The 22928-nt window shown below is 29.9% G+C and overlaps 1 protein-coding gene and 1 pseudogene across 1 annotated transcript in view; both read left to right on the plus strand.

The window, feature by feature from the left end:
* The window catches only part of NAALADL2 (N-acetylated alpha-linked acidic dipeptidase like 2), a gene marked incomplete at its 3' end in the record, with an annotated part of 657209 nt that overhangs the window by 550176 nt on the left and 84105 nt on the right, over window positions 1–22928 (plus strand). The window contains exons 7-9 of the mRNA XM_011380947.1: window positions 7130–7222; window positions 9830–10035; window positions 13712–13831. Of these exons, the coding sequence (XP_011379249.1) occupies window positions 7130–7222; window positions 9830–10035; window positions 13712–13831 (419 nt within the window). The remainder of the gene's footprint in view (window positions 1–7129; window positions 7223–9829; window positions 10036–13711; window positions 13832–22928) is intronic.
* Window positions 14875–14993, plus strand: LOC111732967 (annotated as a pseudogene).

The raw sequence follows: 22928 nt of genomic DNA on the forward strand, positions 1-22928 counted from the left end.
CCAATTTTGGTTTCATTTATTATTTTTCTCTTTCTCATATTTTGCCCATAAATATGCACATTTTTACCTAAGTTCAATCAATATGTATATCTCTTTGTATGTTATTCTTTTCACTTATAATATACCATGTTTCTAAATATTATGTTTACATTTTAACAGCCACATATTTTATCACAATTTTCTAAGTAATTTCTCAGTTTGGGATATTTCTATTTTTTCTTTTTTTATAATTGATATTATAGACTATACAGAAAACAGTTCAATTATTCTTGTAGACTAAGTTCCAAAGGATAGGATTGCTGTTGTTATTTCTATGAAGAGTAATATAGCTTTACCAATTAGTTGTCAAAATTAACAATGACAACAGCAATAGATGTCTTATGAGAGTGAGTTTATTCAAGATTTTACTGATATTCATTATTAAAGTTGAAAATGTGATCATGGTGCTGCTTCTATTGAAGGAAAAAATACTATACACATTTGTTTTCAATCACGGATATGGAATACTATAAAACAATACATATAGGATCAACATAATATATTGGGATGTAAATAAATATATGAAAAATTGCTTTTTGCTACTACAAGTCATTATGTGGAACTGGTCTATGCCCAGTGATACATAAGGAAGTCCTGTCAGTTGAAAATATCCAATGTAAATATAGCATCTTTATCAGAGCAAAATGTTGTCTTCACTTTCTCAAATCTTTGTGTTTCTTTTAAGTGGGGGTCTTAGACTTCAGGATGTAGAAGAGGGCAGGATAAAATAGTATGAGGTCCTTCCATACAAATATCTAGGAACTCTGTGTAATACAGAAGGAAACATGTCTTAAAAACCAACTATCAAAAAAGATTGTCAAATATCCAGGAGCAAAAATGAAGACAGAACAACAACAACAACAAAATAGCAAAAGAGCTCACTTCCTGATTGCCTGGTGCAGAAGTTAGGATCCTGGTAAATTAGGATGGGGATATAACAATCACCTTGGGACAAAAGACATGACCGTGTGCCTGTCATGAGCAGGGAATTTTAACTAACATCACTATATAAAACCAGGACCATGGGGTAGGAATAGAAAGACTGAAAAGAAATCTACCCACTGGTAAAGAAAAGCTTTCTTCTGCCTGAGCTCTGGATGAAAAAGAAAAATAAATCTGCCTTTAAAAATCAAAAGCCCTGGCTCAGAATTTTCATTACAATTGTAGCATAGAAACACCAAACCAAGAAATCCTCATAAAAATTGTCCCCACATAAAAATTGTCCCCAGGATACCTGGCAAAGTAAATGTAATGCTGAGAAAATATGTATCAGAGAAATATTAAGCAAAAGAAAACTGGAATAATTACATTAACATCGAAGTGAGACTGGGGAGAAAGACTTTAGAAAAAAATTGAGATAGAGAATATATAAGGAATAATTTTTAATATATTTTGTATAGAAATAACAAAGATACGGCAATTCTAAACTTGTATATCAGAAACTAGTCTAAAATTATACGAAAGCAAATTTTATAGTGTGGCCAGGATAAATTGATAAATTAACATCATATGGGAAACTTTAATGTATCTCAATAATTAACAGAAAACATATATTGAATATTTAATAAAGTTATAGCCACACACAGTTTTTCAAGATTGATCTACAGAACATATGTATGGAATGCTGCACCCATTTCATAGAGAATGCACATTGGTTATATGGAACATTTATAAAAGTGTTTATTCTCCATTTATCAGATATAATGGTCACAAAATAAATCCCACCTAATATTAAAGTATTAGTAGCATATAGATCTTGCCTTTTGTCCATAATTAAGTTAGATATCAATATCCAAACAATAACATATACCTTGTATTTTAATATATTAAAAGTATTTCAACTAATATATATATAAAGAATTACAATAGAAGTAAAAAAATAGAATCTATAAGATAATAAGACCATATATCAAAATTAATGGATTATCGCTACATAGAGAATTTGTAGACTTAACTGTATGTGTGTGTGTATAGATAGATAGATGATAGATTGATTGAAAGGGAATGGGCTAAGCATTTAACTTAAGAAGTTAGGTTAAAAAAAAAAACAAGAAAATATATGCATATATTCAGGTAAATTTTAGCAAAGTTAATAATAAGCGTAGAATATAATACTGAAATAAAAAAAAAAGAAAAAATAATAACGAATAGCCACAAACTCCAAAACTGGTTCTTTGAAAATTCTAATAAATTAGTTTACTTCTAACAAAACTGAGGAAAGAAAAAAAGGAGACATAAATAAGTAATATTGGAAGTAGAAAAAGAGACAAAATGACAGATTAATTGGCAATGATTTTTAAGCATAATAGAATGAACAACTAAATGCAAATAAATTGAGAAGAAAACATGTTAAAAATATGAATATACTTATAGCCATTTTAATATTTGTTTGAAAATATTAAGTGAAATAAAATGAAAATATACATTGAATGAAAACGTGTCCCCCACATACAGAAAATGCCAGAACTAAATAGTTTTTTGTGTTTGATTTTTTGGTATTTTTTTAGGTGAGGCAACCCTTGGTTGACCTCACAAATTGCAAGGACCTTGTCAGTTTACAACTCCTTATTTTTTATTTAATAAATACACCTACAGCACCTTCCTAGGTGGTCTCCCATACAAGTACCAACCAGGCGTGACCCTGCTTAGCTTCTGAGATTAGACAGGATTGGGATTGTTCAGAGTAGCATGGCCATAGACAGAACCAAATAATTTTATGTACAAATTCCTAACACTCTGTAAAATGGAAAATGTCTATGCTACAAAAACTCTTACAAAATCTAAGAAAAGAAGAAAAAGTTCCTAAACATTTGTGCGATTGTATAATACAGATATTAAATGAGACAAGACAAATGAGAAGTAAAATTATCAACCTATCATTTATAAATATATATGTAAATATTCTAGAATATTAATAACAAAACAGAATACATATTATGACCAAGCAGAGTTATTCCATAAATATATATATTTTATTTGACATTATAAAGGGAAAAATCTTACAATTTTATGAAAAGATAATTCAACATCTGTTTGATAAAATCTCTTAGCAAAGTAAGAACAGAAATGATCATCCTTAATCTGATAAAGGGAATTTGCCAGAAATCTATAGGAAACATCTTTTTTCTTTCAATAAGAAAATCTTAGAAACATTTTTTTAAAGTGAAGAACACAAAGCAGGGACCAGGGAATGCTGCTATCACTGCACTGACAGTCTTAGACAAGATGATAAGAACAGTGAGTAAAAGCTATGAAAGTGTGAAGGGCATAAACAAAAGTATCTTTTTTGAGGTAGTTGTCTACACTGAAACTAAAAAAATAAAAACCCTATAGATCAACTATTAGAACCTATAGGAGATTAATACGAAGGCTCATTGTAAGACCAAGATACAAAATTAAATTACATGCTTATATACAATAGAATAAGTTGTACATGTTATATTTTGTTAACATGGCAGAGAAACTGTAAAATAAATTTAATAATAGTTTTGCAAAACTTATGGAGAAAAAATAAAACTTTATTAAAAGATATAAAAACAATTGAAATAAGTTGAGAGGTACAACATGTTCATGGATAGAAGACTCTATAATTTCCTCAAATGAGTCCATTAATTTAATGTAATGTTAATGAAATCCTGAAATGTCTTTTCATGATATCCAACACATAAGTTCATATGAAAATAATGATCCATAAATACCCCCCAAATTGAATAATAATAATTATATGATAATAATGATGATGATGATGACAATGATGATGATAGAAGACCCACCATTTCAGTCACTATAAAGTTATATTAATTTAAACAATATGGCACTGGGTAAAGTAAAATGTAATAGCAAGGCCCAAAACAAATCCATGTATGAATTAGATTTCTTTATATGACAGCAGCTTTATTAATACTTTGTGGGGGAAAAATTATCAAATAAGTTATGTGAGAACAATTGACTATGAGTCAGAGGTAAAGTTGAATGCTACATCATAACAGATTCTGGCTGGATTAAAGACACACATTTGAAAATTCAGCTTTAAAATACTTGAAGAACATTTTCTTGATATCAGAATAATAAAAAGTATTTCCTAAGCAAAACAAAACAAACAAATATAACTCCCCCTCAAAATAAGGATAATATTGATAAATTTGACCATCTTTCATAAGTATTTGACCATCAACATGAGTATTGAGAAAGTGAAAATTACAGAAAGTGTTTATAATATATAATTAAAAAGGAAATAATATTCAAATTAAATCATAAAAATACCCATAAATGTAAGCAACTCAAAGAAAAATACTCAAAGAATATGAATAAGAAACTGGAATTATGAATATACTTATGAAAAATTGATGAACCTCCCTAGTAATCAAGGCAATGCAAAATAAAATATTAATAAAATTCTTATAAACATCAGAATGTGAAATTTTAAGTCTAAGAAGCAATCTCTTCATATCTAATAAAGTTGAAGGTACACATACTGTATCATAATTCAGAAATTCTACTTGTTATCTATTTAAGAATGTATGACATATGTGCACAAGAAATGTAAAAATGTTCTTTGCCATAACATAATGTTGAAAATTTGTAAATAACCTCACTCATTTTCAGTATAAGCACTGTAAAATAAATGGGGTGGTTTCTAAGATTAAATATTTAGCCGTTAAAAATGAATGATCAAGAGCTCCATTTACTTTCACAAAAAAATTTAAAAAAATATAATGCTAAGTGGAAAAAACACATAATTTGTATAAAATTCATAACCTGTAAATTAATTAAATATGGTTATTCCATTTTGTGCCTATGCCTATGACTACCTATATCTATGTATCTGACCATCGGTCTATCAATTTATCTGTATTTATAAAATGAAAATCTTGAAATGATTAACATTAACCTCAGAGTAAGAGCCAAATCTATAAGATTATATTTATTTGTTCATTGGAAAAGAATATTGATGAAGAAAATATAGTAAAATAACATGTTAAAACTAGATGTGGATCATTGTATATTGTATTTAAAATTTTTTTATGTATGAGGAATATCTCATATATATATATAAACTAAAGTCTTACTGTGAGATATACTTTATTGTTCAGATAAAAATGTTATTTATATGAAGGCCTCCTGGGTTTGAGTCTGTTTTACCCCTAAGCACTCCATTCAATAAATGAAGATAACAGAAATTCTTTAACTTGGTGGTTTCAAGAATCACTGTGAACAATTGAGAATTAGTATACGTTTGTGAAAGTGGCTATTATAAATTGTAAGCCACTATACTAATGTAAGGTAATATTCCAAGCAATATATTGCACATTTGTATTAATTGTATAAGCATATTTAGATATATTGTAAGATTTTCTTACTGCTGAATTAGAAAAAAAAATATTGAATCTTAGAAAACCAGAGAAGTTTATCCATATCTAACTCAAAAACAAGCTGGAAAGAGTGAGTATATATATGTAATGACTCCCTTATCTAAAGTTTACTTATCTAGACTAATTGAAACGAACAGAATAGAGAATTAAAGAAACCTTAAAAACTAACATATGAGTGCAACTACATGATGTTCTTGAAAAAGCAAAACTATGGAGACATTTAAAAGATCAATGGTTGCTAGGGGCTCAAGAGGAAGGGTGGAAGGGAAAGATGTATAGGTCAACCACAGGAAATATTTTGGGCAATGAAACTGTTGTGTATGATGTATATGATGACTATTTTGTAATGTTGGATATATGTCATTAAGCATTTGTCAAAACCCATGGAGTATACAACACAAAGAATGAGCCCTAGTGGGAACTATGGACTTTAGTAATAACAATGTATTAATATTGGCTCATTGATGGTAACAAATGCATCACACTAGTGCAAGATGTTAATAATAGGGGGAGAAGGAGAGAAAGGATATTCAGGAGCTGTACTTTCTGTTAAACTTTTCTGTCAATCTGAAGCTGGTCTAAAAAACAAGCTATGTTAATTTAAAACAAACAAAAATACATAGCATCTAAATTAAAACCACAATACTGGGCTCTAAATATATTTCATTTTTCTTTTTCACACATGAGGAGCTCAAGTATTCTTCCAGGGTTTCTTTACTGTTTTTTTAGTTATAATTTTAACAGATTCATTGTAATGATTTTCCACTGAAATTGTTAGTACGGCACATTCAAGATAAAAGCAACTTATTTATCATAACAATTCTCATCTAGAAATCAGAAGTGACATTTGGAGGCCTGTCAGTACTACAAGCTATCTATTTTGAATTAGCTGCTTTGTAATTGCCACCCACCCACACCCTGCTCCAACATGACCACCTGGTTAACTTTGAACTCCCCTTAGAAATCTCTCAGACTTCCAGAATCCATAAAATACAGGATTAACATATTACTGTTAAAGGCCTTTAAAGATCACTTTAGGGCTGTGACTGGAATCCCTTGTATTGTGTCTTTGACTTATTCGTCATCAAAAATTTCGAATATCAAACATGAATAGAAGGACTCAAAGAGGAAGAACAATTGGTGGAGATTTAGAATACAGGTGAGAGAACTACAAACATAGAAATGAAGACTCCAATATGTACAGCTTTAAGGATCTATTTATTTTTTGGAATACTTTTGCAGTTTTCAAAATGATAAAATAACAGTGAACCATACAGGAAAATTTAAATTATCTTTCACATGTTCTTTTTCTGACATTAAACAAGTACTTATCATTCTTTGGAAATGTTTTTATCTGATCTATTTTATTTCCTTTTTTAAAAAGTGTAAGTTGCCGCATCTCCCCAAGGTAGTCTTCTGTGTATTCTCATGTTGAACCCCATTGTAGCATTAAATGTGAAGTTTAGAATTACCTAATTATGGCTCTGCAGTTCTATGAGGCTAGCAATTGCATCTTAGTCATCATTGCATAACAAGCACCTAACATAGTCTCCACAAAATATTGAATAAATATTTGTCAAAAAAGTATAACTTTAGTTATCTACAGAAATTTAATTATTTTGAATTATTTTGCTGAGGGTATTGGATAAATCCATTTGAATATTTTAAGAAAAGATAAAATATAGAGAAACAAGCATCTTTTATTTTATTTTTTTTAGAAGAAAGAATTGTCAACATGCAAGTGCAGACTGTCACAAAGTTCAAAACAGTCACTAATGTTGTTGGATATTTAAAGGGCTTGACTTCTCCAGGTAAGCATGATTAAGTATTTATAGTCTACACTTTATATAAAACATCACAAAAAATTGCTCAATCATAATTTAATAGCATAGTTAAATATTCTATTTTAGATATAACTAGAGGTTTATACTATTGAGTAGTGGGTTAATATAAGACCAAGAAATACATCTTCTCTTTCTTACCATATCTCTTCAAAAATAAATCATAGTATAGAGAGTAATGGGAAAATAGAAACAAAACAGAAAACAGAGTTTAGATTTGTTAAATTGGCATGTGCCTGGTGAAGAGAAGCTATAAAAAACAACATTTTTCTTTCTTTTATTCCTTATGAGACTATTGAAAGCATTTCTATCAATTAAAGCCTTTTTGAAAAAGAAAATATTTTAGTTTATTTATATATGGTCTTCAAATCTAATCTTCCAGTGTTAATCTGTGTTCTGCCTCTGACTCTTAGTCCATTGACAATTCTGCATAATGTTTGCATGGCTTTAGGTTTTGAAGGTGCTTTTGAAAATGATCACCTGGTTAAATTTTAAATAAATTTGCTCTTTGTTATAGGATGCTGATGGAATCTTCAGATATTATATAGGCTAAAAAAGTAAAAATAATATATATTGAGATTAAAAGTAACACTTCTAAATATATTGTGAGGTTGAATCACATATTACTGTCTGATGTGCTCATTATACAGTGTAGAATGCAACAATCTTTTTAGTACATTTCTGTTAATTTATTTGGGATATCTCAAATTCTCCTTGGCCAACTGTTCTCTGTGACGTTAGTCACATTGACCCCACAATTGCTAACCCAGAGAATTCCGAGATCAACTTTTACATACCACCCAGTTTCTTGCCAGCCAACTCTTACAAAATTCATGGGCAGTATGTATTTTCTCTGATTTCCTTACAGTAGTAATGTTGAACAACCTCTTATCATAATATAAAATGTAAAGAAATTTAAAAATTGTTACCATTACATCTTAGCTGTTTCAACAAATTCCCATCATAAGAATCTCTAATTGAAGCACTGGAAATATTTATCAATGTTGATGAATTTGCAAGTTATTATTGAAAAAGCAACTTGTACACTATTATAATAGCTGTAGGATAAAAACTTCTCTTATAGAAATTCAATATAGAAAAAAATTAATTTACCAGTAGTATTCTTTAGTGCATATTAGCAAAGCTTTCTCAAATGTTGTTTATTTGAATTCTACACAAATATATTGACTGTTCATTCACATGATTTTGAATGACTCTGTAAATTAGAAATAATCATTAATTAGTACTAAGATTTTTAGATGTTTATTTAGAATAAAGACAATTCTAAACTCATATCTAGGAAATGCATGAATAAATTTTCAGAGTTCCAACATTTGCAGACATACTATGTATATCATTAATTAAATTTTGATAAAATATTGGCAGGTCAAATTCATTGCTGGTTCCAATATCAGTATGGGAGACTAAAATAGCTTCACCCAGTGACGTTTCCTATACAGTAGCTTTCAATACTATGAGTCAAGTGGTGACTAATTTATTCCATACATATATAGTACTTATTATGTGTCAGACACTGTTCAAAGTGTGTTACAAATAGGAGCTAAGTTAAAACTCAAAACAACTAAATGATGTATGTACTATTTTTATTCCCACTTTATAGTTGAAGAAATTAAGGCATAGAGAGGTTAAATAAGCTTTCCAAGGTCATACAAATAGTAAGTTGAATAGATTGGATCCAAACCCAAGAAAGCAACCTTCAGAATCTGAACACTTAATCATTGAGCTATTGGACACCTCCTAATGAAATGGCACTCAATAAAGAAATCTTTTTACATAAACGTATAAGACTTCTTAAGTAAAGCTAGCAGTTTACCGATAACATTCACTGACAACAAAATCAGAGGAAACTCTGGAAGTATGTTTTTAGCCTACCTTATTGATGACAATAGTCAGTGATGTATATTGAACATCTGTATCTATGTGTCATTGAGATCTTTCTAATAGAGTATCTAATAGGTTTTGTATGATTATATGAAATAAAATATATGAAAAAGAAACTTTTACAGTAGTTAGATGCCTTTTGATGTTGATTTTTTTTTTCCAGAGAAAGGAGAGAGGCTAAAATTATAAATTAGAAGCTATAATGAATTCCCTAAGTACTTTATTTATTGCAAAATCCATACATGACCACCACATTTTTTAATATTTACTGCTAATCAACAACTGCTCCCTCAAATGTATTAATAGTCCATTAATATTTACTGAGCATACACACATTGTTTATAGGGCACTTCCCACTATGATTCTGGAAAAATGTTAGATAAAGGTTTCATTGTGGCATATTTGTATGCCTCATTAATTAATATGCATGTTGCAAAGGACAGTAATATGGTTCTAAGCTTTGAGTTCATAATTGGGTTCAGCAGCTGCCTCTGCTTTGATATACACAGATGTGTAAATCAAGACAGTGGATGAAAAATGTAAAGTAGTCTTAATTATTAGAACAATTTTGCATAATCGTTGCTCATTTGTGCAATAGGATTATGTAAATGTCATTAAATTTATTGTTAAGGTTTACATTTTGTTTTAATGGCTCATGTTTCCTTCTATTTCCAGATCGGTATATCATAGTTGGCAGCCACCATCATACTGCATACAGTTATAGCGGACAAGAATGGGCCAGTAGCACTGCCATAATCACAGCTTTTATTCAGGCCTTGATGTTAAGAGTTAAGAGAGGATGGAGACCAGACCGCAGTATTGTCTTCTGTTCCTGGGGAGGAACAGCTTTTGGCAATATTGGCTCATATGAATGGGGAGAGGTAAATGCACATTAATTACATTACTCTCTCCCTCTTTCCCTTTCTCCCTCTCTCCCTCTCTCTCATAGACAAAATAAAATTGTTGAAGCCAAAGACAAGAATGTGTATCTCAACCAGTATGTCATGTTTGTCAGGTTGCTGAGATCACTCATAAAAATGAAAGGGAACTAGAGTGAGACCACGGTGTACTGTGTATGATCTGCCAACCATCTTCTTCTTGTTGCTTCCATATCTATATATAGACTCTCATGTAACCACAATAGTTTTTAGCTGGTTATTGTGTATCTCCTTAGACAGTGGCAGGACAAGAAAGGATCAAGTGTTATATACCATTACCTTACTTTTTCAAATGTTTTTGCAATTATCTGAGATTACGGAATGGTCTCCTATGTTAAATCTTTATAAATTTAGCATTATAGCTTAGCTATGCAATATAGAGACTTGACTCAAAACAGTGGTTTTTTGTTCTTTCTCCCTCTTTTCTTCTCTCCCTCCACTACTTCTTCCTCTGCTCTTGCACCTCTATCTCTCTGCTCCTTCTTTCCTGCTACATACCTAACTATCTACTTACATACCTTAAGAAGCCTTTATCCAAATGAACAGGCCATGGTTAGAAAACACTGGAATATTTAAGTTTCAGATGTTTCTGTCATGTCTGTGTCTCATAGTTGCAATTTTTTAATGGAATATGACAAATAATAATTGGATTGATGTCAGATTAACAATAACAAAATCATTGTAAAACTTAGATATTCTATTCACTTTTACAATTTTTAAAAAAGTGGTGCAATGGAAATACATAGAAAAGAACTATGCATTTTTAGCTATGAAAGCAAAACCATTTTAGTTTACTTACTACCTCAGCTTTGGAGAAAACAATCTTAAATATCTAATGACAAATTCTCATTTCATTTTTTATTTAAGCGCTTAAAAAAATCAAATATCTATGAATATCGAAGAAAATGTCAAAAAAGAATATAGAAGAATATAACAAGTGTCTTCTTAATTTGAAGGAAAGAAAAGTCAAAACAGATAAAAAAATTGCAGCATAAAATATATCAAGAGTCATACAGTACAAATTGGAATGTTTTTCCATATGTAAATTAATGGTGTGAATGCTTGTTCCATATTCAAAAGAACTAATCAGATGAATAAATTCCATTGCTGAAAGAACCTTTTTAAATTGACAAATTTTTAGTAAGGTGGAAAATGCAATAGCTAAAACAACCTCTCAAACTTCTATTCCAAATTACTTATGTTAAAGATGTAAATAAGTTAAATATGCATACATACATAAATATTTGTGGGGAATATATTTGTGATCTGGGCTGATTTTAATTAATCATAATATATTTATTGTAAAGAAAAGAGTTTTAGTTTCTCTTATAACAATAAGGGACATTTTAAAATAATGTCTTCAAGATTCTTTCCAAATTCCAAAAATTCATTCCATTATATCATATAATCTTTATGACATCTGTCTAGTAACTTTCACAAAAAATTATGTTAATGTTAAATTAATATGTATATTTGAAATACATTCTCAAAGCAAGTTTGTCTAATAGTTGTAGTTCCCAACTTAAATATACTTAACTCCTGTGCATGAGGAAGTTTATTGCAAAAAGTCCTTGAATATATTTGAGCATCAAGCATCATAGCCTTTGAGTTGAATCAATAATGTTGATTTGCATGTATTTGACCAATGATATTTTTAAATTAGGTAGATATGTTTATGCTTAACAAAATACAAATTTATTTTTAAATCTTGCTAAATCTGTTTTACATTTTGGTGATTTTATATTTTCTCAGTCAACAGATACTAAAATTACTACTATAATGTGAACATCAATAGGAAAAAATATTTATCTTAGAAAAGGCTCTTCCTATTAAAAAATTCTAGTTCCCTTTATCCTAGAATATTTATGTATGTATGCATATTTGACAACTAATGATGTATTCAGTAACTTTCTAGCTTTTTCTGTGACTCTTTGGGCAAAGATATTTGAGTAAAGAAAATGGTGAATAATATATAGATTTGACTGTTAGCTTTTCAAATATACTGTTGTAAATTACTATATCTTAGAATACAATACAATTTATGAAGTCATTTTGTAACTATCTAGTTGAGGAAGAGTTTAGAAAACTATTAGTTTTCCTGTTCTATCTACTCTTATCAAATCTCTATGAGAAACATTTTCTTTTGCACAGAAACAAGTTTATGCTCTAAATATATTTCCTGGTGAAGTTGAGTGAGGAAAGCACTTGTTGACATGTCATACTGTCCTATTTAATTTTGTTTGCATAAGAACCCCTTGACATCCACAGGTGTAATTAAAAAGATTAAGTGATATTGGTCGATAAACTTTAAAACATAGTTTATAGTGATAGAATTATTATAGAATTGACTCAATACTGATCTTGATCCTTGAGGAAAATTATTATATTTTACTGAAGAGATTCTTCAAACGATATCATTTCTTCTGTGAAGAACTTTCATTCCGGCTATTATGGAAACACTATAGATTTTACAGTTAAAGAAGTCTGAGTTCAAATCTTCTCTACCATAAAACATGTGGTCTTAGACAAGATTTGATTTCTCAAATGAGTACACTAATGTCTATATCGTGAGAGTCTCTTGGGAATTAAATGGACTAATATATAGATAGTGTCTATGTGCTGGTGTATAAATAGGAACTGTTTTTTTATAGTGTTTGCATAACAATGGACTTTTAAAATATATTATGTATGAAACATAACATTTGAACTTAAAGTTTACTGTTCCTCTTTATTTAAAATACTTATTAATTTTAAATCAATTTTATTTATACCTCTCTTATAGAGGCATAGCTGAATATGCAACATAAAGCAGAAGTAACTACTGATTTGCTAGGTATACAAGTCGTTGAAGTCTTTCCTCTGATAATGTTAGAAGAAAAAAATACATGTTCTTAAGACATAAAGTAATACAGTTTTTAGGATATTTCTATAGAACTGCCACCATGGTTATTACTCATTTGTTCAAGAATAGGAGAAAAATTATAGTTGTACCTTATTAATAGGATCACTGGCCTTCAATTTTAGGGACTAGGGTTTAGCAGAGAAGTATAAAACCTATTCTACTGAATCATTTTATGCTACTAATGTGTATGAAATGCATCAGGTTTTATTTTGGGTAATACGTGCAGGAACACAATTGTATTATTCTTCAATTTGCTTAGAATAAAGAGCCACTTTGTGTAAAAAGTATCTCATTGCTTCAAAGGAAAAGGATGGTTTATTAATCACTGAAGTAGTTTTCCCATGTCTGTTCTCTAATTCATAGACTATAAAATTAACTTCTGTCAGCAGATCAAATATTCTGTTCTGTATTATGAAGATGAATTTTGTATATTAACCATTTAAGAACATTTTATCTTAAAATTTGACTTTTTTCAGGAACACACTTTAAAATATTTTATCATATTATATGTAACTTCTCACCACCCTTATTTAAAATGCTTTTATGACTTTGTGCATGCTATTAAATAGTATGATATTCCTTTTTTAAAAAAATACTTATATAATGTAATGATTTTAAGTAGAAAGTGTTTATTATTTAATATATAACGGATTAAATAGAATCTGTTATTTTTATTTATGTTAGAGATACATGTTTTTGTGTGTTTTTTGATTTCAGGATTTCAAGAAGGTTCTGCAGAGAAATGCTGTGGCTTATGTCAGTCTCCATAGTCCCATAAGGGGTAACTCAAGTCTGTATTCTGTAGCTTCACCATCTCTTCAGCAACTGGTCGCAGAGGTAAGATAAACTGTGTTTTTTTTTTTTATAAAATGATTATGTAAAACAGACTTTTTCCTCTATAATTTGGCATTTCTTGATATTTAGTTTCTTTTTTAATATGCATAAAACCATCTATAAGTGTTTTTAAGAAATGATCTGTTGCAGAGTTTTTATCAATATGCCTTCACCCAATTTCTTAGGGTCTAAAATTCCTCAAACACTACTCTGTGATGGTTATGTTGTAGGTATAAATCAAACATAGAATATATGTATGAATGTAAATTTGTTTCTTAAGAATTGAATTTAGCGCCCAGGTTCCCAAGTCTGCATTCTTGACATTTTGTGGTAAACTTAATTACTTTTGGATTTCTTACCCCTCATTCATATTTTGAGTAATTTGGGGACCTGTCCTATGTTTTTAACTATGCTTAAGCCCCCTGAGAGCAGGATCTGTGTCTAACTCCTAGAATATAAGGAAAACTAAATTCAAGATATTTAGAAAATATTTTTAAAAACATAGAAAAGAAAAAGATGCATTTTCCTATGAAATAGCTTCAAAAAAATTATGTAAGTTTGTGATGTCTCACTAGAGTTGTTTTTTTAAATTTAGTCACTTCTCATCTGTTTTAAAGAATTTTGCAAAACTTTTTTGTTTATTAGTAGAGTTTATACTTTTATTTCTACATTCTTTTTTATGACTTTTACTGCAGATAAAATGATGTATGTTATTTCTCAGAATTAAAGCAACCGTGCCACCACTGCAGGGCGGTGGGTAGTTTCCTTGCAATCCTAAAGGCTGTTGGTGTATATTAGAAATGACCTTTTTATGCCCACAGAGTTTCCAATAAGTGTCACAGAAACTGAATTAGAAAAAGAAATAATGAACGGTGCTTTGGATTAGACATAATTCTTGATTGAAATGTAGTACAAACTAACATTTTATGACTTTCATAAAGTATTCCCTAGTTTAATAGTTTTCATTGATATTTTCATATGTAGTATAATAAAGAAGACATTATAAAAGATGAAATGGATGAATCTCTATATTTAAAATCAGCCAAGTCTACAGCCATGCTACCCTGAACAAGCCTGATCCCATCTGATCTCGGAAACTAAGCAGGGTCGAGCCTAGTTAGTACTTGGATGGGAGACCACCTAGGAAGACCAGGTGCTGTAAGCATGAAAAATTAAAAAATAAGTGATTGTAAGCTGACAAAGTCTTTGCAGTCTGTGAGGTCAACCAAGGGTTGCCTCACCTAAAATAAAATAAAATTAAATTAAAATAAAATAAATAAAATACAATACAATAAAATAAAATAAAATAAAATAAAATAATAAAATCAGCCAAACCCCAATGTACATGCCCTACATTATATTCAGATCTGTAAGTGAATTCCTCTGCTCTATGTACTGCTCTGAGTCCTCTAACTCTCTCATCTGCCTGGGAAAAACTCAAAAGAAGAAGATATGGGCAGATGTCTCCCTTGGGAAGTTAAGATATTTCTGAATAAGTGGGTGATTTGTGAATAAGAAATTATGAGCTCCAGTATCCAGAAATTGTGGAAAGTTAGTTTAAAAGTTATCTTTTCCTTCTCATGTGTTACAATATTCCTATTTTGAGAATATTGGAAAATATGTAACCATTGAAATTTGTGGGTAAATAGAAATAAACTTCAAGGTGTATCGTATCTATGAAATATTTGTCTATAGAAATATGAAATTTATAGAAATGTGTGAGAATATAATGGCTTTAAAAATGTCTTTGCACATTTTATAACTGAACACTGTAAAATATTAGTATCTAAACCTAATTAGTATCTGATAGTACAGCATGGTGTCTAAATAATGAATAGTGACATGGCAGATGTACCTTCTTATTTGTTTGGAGAAGGGAACTTTTTGTTCTATAACTGAAAATGTTTACATGCTAACCTAATAATAAACTTGAATCTGTATTAAAAGGAAATTTCTTTCAGTAGAGATTGCATGTGTATGTGTGTGTTCCATTGACAATTTAGAAGGGTAGGATTATCACAAGTGTAAACAAACAATACCAAATATAATTTTAAAACATGAGAATTATTTATCTTTATATATTAAATTATGCATACATGATAATTTAAGTTATATTCGCATACACAAATATAGCATATATTTTTCTTTAAAATATAAAAACACTCTTACAAATATAAAGGTTAAGAGCACTGAAGGAAATACAAACCCACAGTAATTTATATGATTTAACTAAAGTGATATTACCATTACTGGCATTCAAAATATATATTTAAAATGTTTATTTCAAAAAAGAATTTAATTTCAATATCAGAACATATGTAACTTCACTTACAGAGATATTTTTTAATAGTCTTCAATACCTTATGTTTTAAGTTTATTTAGATTCTGTTATCACAGATAGTTTTGGCTTGTGCCATATAATTTAGCAGAAGCCAAAACAAACAAACAAAAACAAATTCAAAATGATTTTTCTACACCGAATAATATTTTCTATAACAAAAAGTGCTTATTAAATTGTAGATAGTATAAGGCTGTACAGAATATTAGATACTCATAATCTGCAGACTCCAAAAGATCTTGCTAATTTCATGATGTGGACATAAATATATCAGGTGAAATCTTTAAATAATTATGAGAAAAAAGGATACATATAGGTTATTGTATTACAAGCTTGATTTTAAAAAAAAGTATAATGGTTGCCCTCAATCAAATACTAGTTCAAACTTCATTAATTGTGTGTTATCCCAATCATGGAAGATGGTAGTCTACTGTACTTGTCCATCAGACCTTGGGATGGTATTCTTTTTATTAAATTAGGCTCAATGGATAAATTGAGATATAATTTACATATAACAAAATTTACCCATTTTAAGTGTGTAGCTTGATGAATTTTGACAAATGCAATTACATAAACATCATCACAGCTGAGCTATATAGTATTTCCATTACTTTTAAAATTTTTGTCATGCTCCTCTGCATTCACTATCTTCTTTTCATCCCTAGTTCCTGGCAAACACCAATCTGATTTTGCCCTTACAGATTTTATTCTGCTTGCTATAAAATATAAAAGTAAAATTGACTTTGAAACATTCTTCTACTGACTTGTCTTATACAATATATGATATAGTTTTTGTTAGCTTATTTTTATCTTTTGTTTTGTTTAGGTTTTTTTAGGAGAAAAATTCTGTGTGCTTTCCTATTTACTATGAAGTCCAACTCTTTTCAGTGTATTCTACTTAATTTATTTTTCTTTCTGATTCTACTGCTAGTAGTCAAGTGAAGTGAACATAACAACTAATAAATTGATTTAAAATCCTTTCCTACACTAATTTACTATTTCAATAAAGTCACACATTTAAAATTGTGATTCTTTTGGCAGGTTTATCTATCTCTTAGGGTTACAAGGCATTGTTTTGTGTTAAAACCAAGCAATCTCTCTAGTTTATTACTGTTTTACATGGTTTTTTGTTCAGTATACACTGACAGTTTTGTAAATCCCTTTTTATTTAAACCTAAATATCAAGGGAAGTCTTAGTGAGATTCTGGTTAAAACCCTGAATTTCAGAAGACAGCTGATTTAAATATTTGTAGTATAAAGAGCAGTGCAAACAATATGAGATATTAACAAATTTAGCGTGGACTCATACACACAATCAGAATTACTGTCACATTCTTAAATTGGCTTTAGCTAAGTTAGTTTTTTTGACTTTTTTGGTTGGTATATTGTAAACCGACCTCTATAGGAATCAAAAGATGACTATGCATTCAGGAGAAGTATTAGTGATTCATCATTGTTGATAGGTTAGATAAAATTGTTTCACCTACATAGCATCATCAATGCGGCACTGTACACTTTGCCATTAAAAAAATGAAATCTACTCTGATGAATTAATTGTCATTTTTTCCTACCTGATCTTTAATATGTTTTGATTAAAAAAAAACTACCAATAACGTCATCAGTTAATCATCTGTATAATAACCACAATAGTAATATTTTGCCCTTATGAAATATGACTTTTTATGTATAATTTTTATGAGTAATAAAATTAATTTTAAAAGACACGGTTTTATGCTTTAAAAAATTGACATGTGCTACCTTAGATAAGTTTTATAAATTCTAGCTCCTTTGTTGTTTTGCATGTTTGTTTGTTTTTAATGTGGCACCTTAATCAAGTTATTTTGCACTTGTATTGATATCTAGATTTAAATCGTTCACTTGGTTATTTAACAAAATAATTTGTTTCTACACCGTAACAGCAAATTATCTAAAAGAGAAATTTACCAAGCAATGCTATTTACAGAAGCATTGAAAACAATAAAAATGCCAAGGAATAAATTTAACCAAAAAGGTTAAAGGCCTATACTGAAAACTATGACATTGATGAAGAAGATGGAAGGAGATACAAATAAATGGAAAGATATCCTGTATTCCTTGATTGGAAGAATTAGTATTAAAATGGCCATACAACTCAGAGCAATCCACAAATTCAATGCAATTTCTATCAAAATTCCAGTAGCATTTTTTTTACAGAAAAAAGAAAAAAACTATTCTAAAATTTGCATGGAATCATAAAAGACCCTGAATAGCCAAAGCAGTTCTTAAAAAAAAAAAAAAAAAAAAAAAAAAAGGCATCACACCACCTGATATTTCAAGCTAAATTACAAAGCTGTGGCAATTAAAATAGTATGGTACTGGCATAAAAACAGGCACATAGACTAAAGGAACAGAAGAGAGAGCCTAGATATAAAACCATGATTATACATTTAATGAATTTTTGACAAAGTTGCCAAGAATATACAATGGGAAAGAGAAGTCTTTTAAATAAATGGTGTTGGGAAAATTAAACATGCAATTGCAAAGAATAAAGCTGGACCCTTATGTTACACTACTCACAAAAATCAACTCAAAATGGATAAAAGACTTAAACATAAAACATCAAACCATAAAACTCCTAGAAGAAAAGATTCTTAATATCAATCTTGGCAATGATTTCCTGGTTAAGATATCAAAAGCACAAGCAGCAAAAACTAAAATAAACAAGTTGGACTACATTGAAGTAAAGAGCTTCTGCTCAACAAAGAAAACAATCAATAAATTGGAAATAGAAACCTACAGAATGGGAGAAAATATTTGTATACAGTATACAAATGCTCCTCAACTTATGATAGGGTTAGGTCCCAATAAATCCATTATAAGTTGAAGATATCGTAAGTCAAAAATGCATTTAGTACAACTGACCTACCCATTATTATCAGTAAGCCTAGTCTACCTTAAACATGCTCTGAACATTTACATTAGCATACAATCGCAAAATTCATGTAGCACAATGAATACACTGTAAAGTATTGATCTTTTATGCTAGTAATTGAGCGGCTTACTGGGAATTGTAACTCGCTGCTGCTGTTCAGAATCACAAGAGAGTACCATACCATATATCACTAGCCAGGGAAAAGATCAAAATTCAAAATTCGAAGTATAGTTTCTACTGAATGCATACTGCTTTCTTAACATGGTAAAGTTGAAAAACTGTAAGTCGAAACTTCATAAGTTTGAGACTATTTGTATTTGATAAGAGATAATATCATAAATATATAAAGAACTGATAAAACTCAATAGAAAACATACAAATGGCTAATAGGTATATAAAAAGGTGTTCAGCATCACTAATCATCAGAGAAATGCAAATTAAAACCTCAATAAGATATCATCTTACAACTATTAGAATGGCTATTTAAAGAAAGACAATAGATAATTATATTGATCTTGGTAATTATTCTACAATATATATGTATATAAAAATGATTTTGTACATTTTAAATATACAAAATTAAAAAAATAAAGGGAAAGATTTAAATCTAAAATGAAAAATCTAAATGGGCTCTTGGAAAAAGTAACAAATGAAATAAATACTTTGACTAAAAAATTGGTTATTTGAAACAAAAAAATTGATATAATAATATCAAATAGTTAAACATATAAACATGTAAATGAACCTTGCTTTAAAGTAGTATTTCCCAGCGTGTGTTATAAAATGTATACTAAGTAGAACCTTCGGTATGTTACCGTGTGTGGCAAACATACAGAGGTAAATAGAACATGCAGTCTTCTCAAACTTGTTTTATTCTGGAATCTTTTATTCTACAAGTATCTTGTTAAAATGGCCATAGAAATGCTGCTTTAAACAAACTCTACATGCACCTAAAAGTTAGAATTTTTACAGAAAAATAAATAAGTGTTCAATCCCTCACTTTGAAAATAAATGTCTTCAAATGGTAAGATCTACAATTTGCATATTTTTTCCAGAAATACACCTCTATCTACAGTGCTGATAAGACTGGAAGGCACTGATTATTCTTTCCCTTTGATATGAAATTTCAACTGCAAATTTATAGCCTTCAGTGTCCTACAACTTGACACTAATCCCTCCGCGGTTACTGCTGTTAACTATAATTTTAGTTGAAAAATTATAATTTTAAGACCAAGACGATAAAAGAAATTGGACAGCAGAAAAAATTAAGCTATGTTAACATGAAACAACAATCCTTCTGAAGGCCATCATAACAATTTTCTGTATGTCTGCAAGGAGTAGAGAAATCATTTTAATTCAGCCTAAGGAAAATTATCAAATAGGAAGAATTATCTTCAGGTGTCAAACGCTATGCACATGTTGTGAAGAGGTATCAAACATTTTTATGAGTGATTGCTCCAGTCAATCTTTATATAGTAATTCACTCATAAATTCATCCTTTATTTATTTGTGTTCATTTGTTTTTGTTTAACTTTATAATGTATAAGAGAGCCTGCAATTAGTTTCCCAAGCTTTTCTGAATTCTAGGTTGTTAGCTTTCGTGTTTATTGTTTATTTACCTATATCATGCTTTACAAATTCTAGCTCTAAATCTATAAGCCATATAAAATAACAGTTGATGAATATAAGACCATGACAATTTTAAGTTCAGTGTTGATGCTTACAACTGTTTTCCAAGGCAGTGTAGTTGATGCTTACAACTGTTTACCAAGGCAAAAACATGATGAGTAGCTGTAGACATCCATCTATGATGGCCATCTCACCCTGAAGCACCTCCAAGTCATTTATCTGGAACTGGTAACTACAAAAAATGTTGAGGGTAGCTGTGGCCTAGACGTAAAACTGAAATAGATATGAAACTGGAGAGAAATATAAAGAAAAGCTGTTTGAGAATCACAGCATGAAAACTGCTATCCTTCCCCACAGGAACCTTTCTCAAGTAATCCAGAATTATTTAGTTTGAAATTTCAGAAATCAAATGAAAGATATTAATTTATAAATTATGCTTTCCATGATTAGTCACTTTTGAAATAAAATGACGTTATCTAACTATACAGAGAGTATCATCCAAAACATTATGCAAGTTTTGATAATATATAGTAGGTATTCAGAGGTTCAGAAATTAATGAAGTATTGCATAATCCCAAATGAAGTGACATGCTCTAGCTTGGTAAAGATCCATAAGGATAACTGACATTTTCACTTTATCCTAGAACTAGGAATTTAGATTAAAAAAAATTATATACATTTCCAAAGGTTTCCTCAGAACTAATCTAGTTCTTTTTATTGTTTTATTATTTTCTTTGTAGGAAAATTATAAACTGCACATAGGCAAATGTAAAAACATAATCATCTATAATTTTACTATCTGGAGAAAACCACTAAGAAAATATTTCTTTGTTTAATGCATATAGATATATGGTTACTAAAAGGGAACAGTGATCTACATTTTTTTCTCTCTCAATATATTATAAATACCTTACATTTCAAAAATATGTAATAACACTGGCACATGAGTGAATCTAGACAAAAGTATAAAGGAATTCATTGTAATATACATACAACTTTTCAGTACATTTGAATTTTTTCTTTGAAAGAAAGAAAAGAAGAAAGGAAGGAAGAAAGGAAGGGTTGGAGGGAGAGAGGAAAGAGAGAGGGAGGAAGAGAGAGAAAGGGATGGAGGGAGGGAGGGAAGGGAGAGAAGGAAGGAAGGAAGGAAGGAAGGAAGGATGGAAGGAAGGTAGGAAGGAAAGAAAAAAGAAAGAAAATGATTTCGTTATATAGCTATACTACCATTTGTTAGCCGTTTTTTTTTTTTTGAGCATTTATATACTGTTTAAAGTTTTTTTTTTTCCTTATTGCTAATAATACTATGCATATATTTGTACATAACCTCTTGCCCTTTTCCAACTCGGTTATTTATCAGTCATCAGACAATCTTATGTAACAAGCAATTCTCTTTAAGAAGAAATACGTTTTGATATGAGATTAGTTGTTACAAAGTCTTTGAAAGGGCTGCAAGAGCATTAATGACAGAACAGAATGATAACAGAGGCCGTTTAAGAGTACTGCTACTTCTGGATGATCAGAAAGCTTGGGGATAAGAAACTTCTGGCCTGACTGCTGATACTGGAACCCTAGCACTTCTACTAATTTCTAATGACCTCAAAGGTATCATCAGAATCACTGACTTCCAGACAACATTGCCTCAGCCATAATACACAAGAAAATGTTGTGCCTTACAACCTGCATCTTGAAACCCACAGGCCACAAATCATGACTCCTTTGCCATGAATACGGTACCAGCAAATACCTCCATGGCTGTCCTATCATAGCGGAAGCAGCAGATGCTGCCTTACTTTTCATCTTTCTAATCTCGTGCAGGTGTGTGTATTTGGTAGCAGCTGGGTCTCAGCAAGTTGTAAAGTGGTCATTAGCTTTCCAGTCTCTAGTAATGCAGTAGTCAATCTGAAATCTTTTTTATACTTTTGTATAATGAATTCTGATATATGAAATTTTAGGGTCAAATAATATTAGTTTATAATACTACAGCAGTATAACGGAGTGCTTATTCTTGTGTACACTCTTACAACATTGTGATTTAACATTCTTTTTCTTAGTTATTTGCAAGTAAGATAGTTAAGTATGAAAATATCTGTACTGCTCTTAGTTTATATTTGTGAATGCCTGATTATAGGAGAAGAAGTTTGTGTTGTTGGAAGTTTAGGAGAACAGTGTACACTGTAGAGCAGTTCCTAAGTCATAGATCCAGTTACCCGTGTCCAGGTTTC

The sequence above is a fragment of the Pteropus vampyrus genome, unplaced genomic scaffold, assembly GCF_000151845.1.
Source record: "Pteropus vampyrus isolate Shadow unplaced genomic scaffold, Pvam_2.0 Scaffold12, whole genome shotgun sequence".
NCBI classification, from domain to species: Eukaryota; Metazoa; Chordata; class Mammalia; order Chiroptera; family Pteropodidae; genus Pteropus; species Pteropus vampyrus.